Here is a 9620-nt window from a genome sequence, read left to right as displayed (position 1 = left end):
TTCCTTCCTTCCTTCCTTTGTTCCCTCCCTCCCTCCCTCCCTCCCTCCCTCCCTCCCTTCCTTCCTTCCTTCCTTCCTTCCTCCTTCCCTTTCTCTTTCTCTCTCTTCCTTCCCTCTCTTCTTTCTTCCTTTTTTCCCTCTATGATTAGCCTATCAGTTCTTTCAAAAAGAATTTATCTGGTATAGATATAATAATTCGAAATCTCATTCTAGTCTTCCAAAATAGCTTCATAATATAAAAAGTTATATCAGGGGAAACTACAGCATTTCAGATAGCATAACCATTAAAAGTTATTACGGTCTCCAAGTAATTTTAAACACTAAATATTTTAATTTTTATACAACACTGTAGAGCTTATAAAAGTACAAATATTATTTTAAAATATTGCATTAGAAAAATATTTTTTATGTAACAATGTTTGAGACCCAAATAAAATTTTTTAATAAGATGTATCATCACGGCCAGAGCGCGGCGCGGCCCTCACTTCCGGCGGCGCGGGAGGCGCCTAGTGAGCCAGGGTGGTGGCTGATCCCGCATGAAGATTCTGAGCTGTGCCCCCCTGGGAAATGAAACATTAGTTCAGAAGAAGCCTGTAAACTCTCATACATACACATTTTGTTATTCACCATGAGGTTAGCAAAGCCTAAAGCAGGTATTTCCCGGAGCTTAAGCCAAGGAAAGGCCTATGAGAACAAGCGCAAAACAGGCCGGCAGCAGCAGAAGTGGGGCGTGACTATTCGATTTGACTCCAGCTTGAGTAGACTTAGAAGAAGCTTGGATGACAAACCCTACAAGTGTACTGAATGTGAAAAGAGTTTCAGTCAGAGTTCAACTCTTTTTCAACACCAGAAAATCCATACTGGAAAGAAATCCCATAAATGTGCTGATTGTGGGAAAAGTTTTTTTCAGAGTTCTAATCTCATTCAGCATCGACGGATCCATACTGGGGAAAAGCCCTACAAATGTAATGAGTGTGGAGAAAGCTTTAAACAGAGCTCAAATCTCATTCAGCACCAGAGAATTCATACTGGAGAAAAACCCTATCAGTGTGATGAGTGTGGCCGGTGTTTCAGCCAGAGCTCCCACCTTATTCAACATCAGAGAACCCACACAGGGGAGAAACCCTACCAGTGCAGTGAATGTGGCAAATGTTTCAGTCAGAGCTCTCATCTGAGGCAGCACATGAAGGTACATAAAGAAGAGAAGCCTCGTAAAACCCGGGGCAAAAATATCAGGGTGAAGACTCACTTATCCTCTTGGAAAGCTGGTACAGGAAGGAAGTCTGTGGCTGGTCTTCGTTAAGTAAAGGGCTTTTTGACAGCTTTTTGAGCCCTCTTAAGAAAAAGTAAAAAAATGAAAGGAATCTTTTTTAGAAATAGAGATGCTTTATAGTAGATCACTTAAATACTGGATCTTTGCTAGTGTGAAAACATTGGGAATTTAATGACATTATTGGGCTGAAAGAAATTACGTGAGTCCAGCTACCCTCATTTCTTTTTTATGTGACGTAGAGCAGAAAGAACTGAAAATACGTTTGGAGGGAGTATGACATCCTTGACCTCATTTGAAATTACTTCCGTTTTCAAAAACCATCATGTTTTGAGGATATATTTGTGAATGCAGGCATGCCAGTAATTACTCAGTTTTAGGACTTTCTGTGGAAGAAATAAAAGGGAGAAGAAATTAATTCCACTAGTTTTGAAGTTCTGCAACAGATGAGATTTTGTTTGTAAAGTTTTGTAGTATATTAACCATTGGTTTATAAGTATGACTCAAGATTCAACATATTAAAATATATTCCAGCTCACAGATTTTTAACAAGTTAGACCCATCTATATTAGCTATTGTTTATTTCTTCCCTTCTCCTTGTGGACAATTGTTAATTAAAGGAGTAAGAATTTCCCTGTTGATTTTCTTTTTTTTAAAACCAAATTTTTAGTAAGAGATAACTGTAGAATCCAAATGAGAACTGAATTGGACCTCAAGTCTCCAATTCCTACTAATACTATTGTTTGTGATGGTAACTGCTGTGTCATTTGTTTTCCACAAGTTGGAATGGATTCATGTCAATCCATCCCCATGCCCTTGACCTCTTCTGGCATTCTCTTTTATGCTCTGACAGACTGAGCTAGCCTTTTAGATCTGCAAGAGTAAACAAACTATTTCACCAAGAAAAATCTCACTTACTTCCTGCTAATTAAAAATCTATGATTTACACACCTCCCTGCCTTCAAGACTGTGAGATTAGATAGCCCTGCTTCAATGTTTGTCAACAACAAAAGTCATGTAGTGTGTCAGTGCATTGTAGCTCCTTTGAAATTTAACTCTTTCTGTGTTACATGAATTGTTTTAAGGAGTCCGGCAAATATGTTTTTTCACTTCCATCAGAATGGTGCCAAGTGTCAGACTCTGATGAGCCTCCCGCTCAGGTTTTTAATTTCTATTGAATGCTAACATTTTTCTGATTTTTTGGTATCTTTTATAATCATATCAGTTTCTGCTGTATTAATGACAGTTATTCATAAAAATAAAAAATGAAATATTTTGTATACTAAAAAAAAAAAAAAGATGTATCATCACATATTTTTCTCTAAGGTAACACAAGTCATCAGAAATAATTGCCTGAACTACTTTAAAAAATCAAGTGAAAAATAGCAATTATCTCAACATCTCACTCTAGTCTAAAAAGGATAAACATATTCATTTATGAATGTGTCTGTTTGCATCAAGTCTTGTCCCTGGTATGTTAGCCATCCAGATTTTTTAATCTATCTATCTATCTATCTATCTATCTATCTATCTATCTATCCATCCATCCATCCATCCATCCATCTTCTCTTATTTTTAGAGAAAGCCTCTTGCTCTGTCACCCAGTCTGACGTGCAGTCGTGGGATCATGGCTCAATGTGGCTTCAAACTCCTGGCTCAAGCCATCCTCCCACCTCTGCCTCATAGGTAGCTGGGACTAGAGATGGATGCCACCATGCCTGGCTATTTATTTTTAAGTTTTTGTAGAGGTGGAGTTTTGCTGTGTTGCCCAAGCTCCAGGTCTTAATCAATCCTCCTGCCTCTCAAAACACTGGCACTGTAGGTGTAAGCCACCACTCAGCCTGTTTTGATTTTTGACAGTCCTAAGCAGGAGAGCACTTTGGAACAAATTTCCTGCTTCTAATCAGTGGTAAGCATTTTGCTGTACCGATGTTATTATTTCTCACCAGTGAATACACAATTTGGAAATCTTCAAAAAGTTGAGTGGCATTCTGAGATAATAATGGCCTATACTCAAAGTGTTTTACAGTCTATAAAATGTTTTCATCTAAACGACTGAGTTTCAGACTTCCTACCACCCATGAGAGTAAGCAGGTCCAAAGATGTGATTCTTATTTTCTAAAGGAGCAAATAAACTCTAATAAGTGAAGTAAACTGCAGCCCACAGCTAGTAAGAAAGATCTGAAAAAAAGTACAAGATCCCATTTTCTGAGAATACTTATCTAGTTCACTTCTTTTTCAGGTCTGTCAATTTTTCCACTTCAATATGTCTAGAGTCCATGCCCTCCTTCCACACCAACTGAGAACTTTGAGGTGAACTTTGTCATAGTTATTGGGAAAAGAATATTAATGATAACAACCAAACATATAAAAAAGTGAAAAAGTGACTCTATAAAGGCTCCCATTGCAAACACCTGACTATGAGCCAAAAAACTGGAGTTCTTGGCCCTCTTACTCCACATATTAATTGTGTGTCCTTGAACAAATCAAACAACCTGTCTGGCACTCAACTTCCTTATCTAAAAAATGAAAGGTCTTATAAGGTCTCTCCTACACTTAACATTCTAAATATTAGTAAAGGAATCCATATTTTAAAAAAAAAAAAAACTTGTTATGTTGCTCCTTCTTAGAATTGTTGGAATGAGCTACAGACTGCAGTATTGCAGCTGCCAATTCTTTAACAATTTGGACTGTGTAGCACTAACTTAAATCCACCTGTGGGAATACAGTTGGAGGCAATACACTGTCTCAGCTTGCTCTGTTTGCATTTTCAAAACCACTAAGGGAAGTTGGGTTGAAACTGGTTTTGGAAAAATACAGAAACCCTATATTAAACTTGACAAGAAAGATAACACTTTGACGTATTAATGACTTTTGATTGTATTAGTAATTTCCTATTGCATTGTTTTCAGATTTGGTTATGTTGGCACAAAATAAAAAACAATATGGTTGCAATTTAATTTAATCTATTAGGACTCCCTAACATAGGGCACAGGTGCATGCTATTTGAATGTATTTAGCTAGGACAGTCTAAATTTTACATTGATCAATTGCAGGCTTGATTAGACTGACATCAGTGGGAGGCCTGATCTGCATTTTCTGAATCTCTCCTTGGAGCCATCTTGCCTCTCTTATCTTCATTTATCACTAAGCCTCAATCTTAACTTGAAGAATTTCCAAGATAAAATGGTGAGCTTCACAATCAGCAGCGTCTGCTCTATGCTCTTATTTCCTTTTTCCCGTTTCAGTTCTGACCATTCAACAGATGATTGCAAAAAAAGATACGTACTCCTCAATGGTGCCCACACTGCTGCCCACACATGTATCTTTGGATCTAGCAGACAGACCTGTGGTTAGTGCCTTTTTTGCTAGTCCTTTATAAGGCAAGGTCATCCAGTTCAGTTTAGAGGATATATGCTGAGCAGCTACTTCTCTGATTCCAGAAAGTCACTTACTGTCCAAACACATAATTAAAGAGGGCAGCAACATGTATTCCAGAATGGTGATGAAATATTTCGGGGAAGAATCTGCTGGTGTAATCAGTAGCACACCCACCTAGCCATGACCATATTTGGCTAACAGGAGGCTATTTTTCTTACTTCGTGGACATTTAAGGTCAAATCTATTAATTGTTTCTATAAATATAATTTAAATGCAGTATTTATTCATACTAAAATTAGTCACACATAGTCTAATGATTACAAGGCTGTGTAGAATGCTGGAGGACTCATGTGTCAGTTTCTATGGTGTGAAAAATTTTCCAATTACCTTTATCAGATTATGAAGTCTCTCTTTGCTTTATCATTTTGGATTTTAATCTGAAAAAATATAATTCATGTCTCTTACTTCACAGGAATCAAAATAAAAAAATGCCTTTAATGAATTTAAGCCTATTGGAAAAAAGATATCTGTAATCTTTTAAATCTAACATTTAAATTAAATCTTTAGAAATCTGTTTCTAAAGTGCCTTATTTAAATAAATGTCTTACCTATTCCCACTACCAACCACTTTTCTTCCTAAAGCATATCTGTTGAACTTACAGAACAATAGATTGTTAACCAAAAACTAGGAGGAAATGTAGGCTTTCTCAGTGTCTGAATAGGAAATACATCTTCATACCTAAGCATAATTTCATTTACTGTGAAAACAAAAAAACAACTTTTACAGAGGAACTTTTTGAAATTAATTACTAAAACACAGAGGAAACATTGTCCACCACCTTAATTTAGCCCCCCCACCCCAAACACCATGTCTGTTTTCAAAAAAGTACAGCATAAATGGGGGTAATGGAAATATAGCTGCTTTCATGTACTTTCTAATTACAGGGTTACATTAGTATTACTGAGAAACTCTGTTTACAATTATGATTCCAAAGGAAAGCAAAACCCAGGAGCAGATGAGTAACATTTTAGGTCCAGTTGGAAACTTTTGTATATTTTACTTTTTAAGACATTCCAAAACATTTTTCTGTACTAATCCTTCTGATAGAGGAGAACCAGAGAAGAAGACAAGAATGTGATGTGTTGCTCTTTCACTCCGTCTGTTGCTGTAAAATTCCCTGGCCCATAGAGAATATAATTCTGGCAAGAGTATTTTGAATCATAACCCTTCTTTCTTTGTCTGCATTGCTTCAAGAAGTTAAAGTACTTTTAAAAGATCTTTGGAAAATGGAGATCATCTAAACTTATTTTTCTAGACTTTTCTACACACCTACCAAAATGAACACCCAGAGATTAGTCTTTTCTGAAAAGAACAGAACGTGTCACCTGCGGACAGAAGATCAAAAGCAGGCTTTCAAACCCTTTCTTTGAGTCTAGATAGAGAAATTATAGTGTATAATTTATAAAATTCACAATTTACATGATTCTGTTGAAGCCTTGTTGGAAGCCATAAAAACAGATTTAGAGTATTTCTACATGAAAATCACTCAGACATGTCACTGAAATAAAAGAGGTGATTAGAAAGAAAAGTGAGGAGACAGAATTGCATGACTGAGATACCATTTTAGTGAGACCAGATTCCCAGGTGAGTATCTTAACTTTCTACTTTTTTGTAAGTACAGCCTCAGAAAATTCGTCTTTCTCCTCTTTTCCCACTCTAGAAAAAAATTCTTTTACTTTAGCTGATTTCTCAATGTAGTAATTTGAGATTTGCTATCTGAAAATTCACTTTACATTCAATTCACTCAACTTATTATTTCAATCCTATTTGTCTGAAATTTTATTTCAGTAAATGTAAAATAAACCATATTAAGATTCAACAGAAATGAATATGGTAGTGTAGATATTTCTTCAACATACTAATTTCATTTCCTTTTGATATGTACCCAGAAGTGGGATTGCTGGATCATATGGTAGTTCTATTTTTAGTTTTTTGACGAACTTCTCTACTATTTGCTGTAATGGTTGTACTGTATTAATTTACATTCTCACCAAAAACGAACAAGCATTTCATTTTCTCCACTTTTTTCATAGCTAATATGTTGAAGCAACTGAAGTGTCCATCAAGAGATGAATGTGAAAGAAAATGTGGTATGCCATATATACAATAGAATACTATTCAACATTTAAAAAGAAGAACATTCTGTCATTTGCTACAACATGGATGAAACTGAAGGACATTGTGCTAAGTGAAATAAGACAGTCACTGAAAGACAAATACCACATGATGTCACCTGTAGAAAGAATCTTAGAAAGTCATAATCATAGATATAGAGAGTAGAATGGTGGTTGCCAGAAGCTGTCTGGGGCAGGGAGGAATGGAGGAAAGGGGTGTTGATCAAAAGGTACAAAGTTTCAGCTAGATAGCAGGAGTAAGTTTTAGTGATCTATTGTACAAAATGGTGACTATAATAATAAGCATTGTATATTTAGATTGCTTAGATACTAGATTTTGAATGTTCTCACTACCAAAAATTAATATGTGAGGTGATGGTTATGTTAATTCATTTGATTTAATCATTTCACAATATAAACATATATCAAAACATTACATTAAACACCATAAATATCTATAATTATTATAATTTGTCAATTACAAAGAAAATAAAACCTTAAAGATAAAATATAAATTTTAACGAAGATTCAAGAACAGGTATAATGGAGGGGAGCAACTTTTCAATATTTGACCATCTTCCAAAATTGAGAACTTCGTAAAAGCATTCCTTTCGTTACCTTCATCTGGCATGTTTCTTTTTGTTAAAATCAAAGATTTGACAGAGATGAAAGATTCCCAACTTTACACAGAAATATACATCAACTAGGAAGAACTTCTTAAGTAGAAACATTTCTGTAATAACCTACTTTATTCCATCTCTTTATCTAATAAAATTTGTCAGACACCTTAAAAATAAAATAGAAGAAAATTTTCTTTTTAGACAGTCCACATTATGACTGCATTCAACAAGTAGATTTAAAAAACAGAATTAACATGGTTATTTCTTTAAAAGTCACAAGTTTGTGTCATGTAGACCAATAATTCACTGGGAAATACTCCATTTTTATTTTTTATTATTTTTATTTTGGTAGATTTTGCAAGAAATATATTTTTTATTGTACTTTAGGTTCTGTGGTACATGTGCAGATCATGCAGGATTGTTGCATAGGTACATACATGGCAATGTGGTTTGCTGCCTCCATCCCCCTGTCACCTATCTTTGGCATTTCTCCCCATGTTATCCCTCCCCAACCTCCCCTGCCCCGCTGTCCCTTCCTTAGCACCCACAACAAACCCCAGTATGTGATGCTTCCCTCCCTGTGCTCATGTGTTTCCATTGTTCAATGCCTGCCTATAAGCGAGAACATGCAGTATTTAGTTTTTGGTTCTTGTGTCAGTTGGCTGAGACTGATGGTTTCTAGAATCTAGAAATCTAGAATCCATTTTTATTAAGATATTTGATACCATATTGAAATAATTGGCACCTCATTTTTAGTTCAGACAACCCGGTTTAAAGGTATAAAATTGAAAGCCACTTCAGCATCCTTTAAAAGTCCCAGTGACTTTCTTCTACCATAGGGAACAAGCCATGTACATATTTCCAACTTTAAATAGAAACGTAATTTTTTTCTCAGATGTGGGTAATAAAATGTGTTGCATATTGTGGGTATCTTAATTACAAAGAACACATACAAAGTCACTTCCGACTTGCCTTTCTTATCATAAAATATTTGTTTTTACTGTAAAAAAGTGTATAGAAATATAAAAATAAATTAAAAATTACTTATAACCTTTTGTCCTCCACCACCCAGAGATATTCACCTGCCATTTCTCCAGAGAGATGGAAAATACTAGTGCTGAGTTTGGGTTTCATTGCCTTGGGAAGACTGAAGATAGAGCCTTGAATGTCCAAGAGAAGGGAGATTTTATTTATTTTTCTTTTTTTAAAATTGCATTTTAGGTATTAGGGTACGTGTGAAGAACATGCAAGATAGTTGCATAGGTACACACGTGGCAGTGTGATTTGCTCCCTTCCTCCCCTTCACCTATATCTGGCATTTCTCCCATGCTATCTCTCCCCAACTCCCCTCCCCCCGCTATCCCTCCCCTATTCCCCCCAACAGACCCCAGTGTGTAGTGTTTCCCTCCCTGTTTCCATGTGTTCTCATTGTTCAACACCCACCTATGAGTGAGAACATGTGGTATTTCATTTTCTGTTCTTGTGTCAGTTTGCTTAGAATGATGTTCTCCAGGTTCATCCATGTCCCTACAAAGGACACAAACTCATCGTTTTTGATGGCTGCATAATATTCCATGGTGTATATGTGCCACATTTTCAGAAGGGAGATTTTAATAGAAATCTGTTAAAGTCTAGATCCTCAAAAGAGTTTATGCTAATGGTAAAATCTTAAAAAAGAAACTGCACAGGAAACTTGTATGTTTTTGTCTGGGTTCTAGATAAGGAGCCTCCTCTGATGCTAATAAAAATCCTGGCCTGTAAGTTCCATCTGTTCGTGGTTTGGGGTCCTCCAAGAAGAGAAATCAGCTACAGAAATTAAATATTTGTTTGGGCCATTTGCAAACTAAATGTGCCACCCATTGTAAAAGGACTCACCCATGGTAGGGTGAGAACATCAACAAATTTCAATATTAGGAAAACGATCTGAAAGATACTATAAAGCTGTATGTTTAGAATTACTGAGGATCAGAATAAAGAATCAAAACATAAAGAGAATAGCAAACTATGAAGAAAGAATAGGCTTATCTGAAAAAGAGGCAAATAGAAATTCTAAAAATGTTTTCTTCCTTTCCCAGAGACCTCCTAATATTGGGAACCCTTAGGGCTTAGCTCCCTTTGCTTCTTTTCATGACTTAATGACCTCATCTCCCTAAACCTCAGACTCCGCCAAGACC

The 9620-nt window shown here is 35.9% G+C and overlaps 1 protein-coding gene across 1 annotated transcript; it reads left to right on the top strand.

Annotated features, from left to right (window-relative positions):
* Positions 1-471: 471 nt before the first annotated feature.
* LOC118152969 (zinc finger protein 22-like) lies at positions 472-1718 on the top strand. The gene has a single exon (XM_035296604.3). The coding sequence runs from the start codon at positions 629-631 to the stop codon at positions 1301-1303; it is 675 nt and encodes a 224-aa protein (XP_035152495.3). The 5' UTR covers positions 472-628; the 3' UTR covers positions 1304-1718.
* Positions 1719-9620: the final 7902 nt, after the last annotated feature.

Source organism: Callithrix jacchus, chromosome 4 (genome assembly GCF_049354715.1).
Source record: "Callithrix jacchus isolate 240 chromosome 4, calJac240_pri, whole genome shotgun sequence".
Classification (NCBI taxonomy): domain Eukaryota; kingdom Metazoa; phylum Chordata; class Mammalia; order Primates; family Cebidae; genus Callithrix; species Callithrix jacchus.
This window is presented reverse-complemented; position numbering and strand designations above follow the sequence as displayed.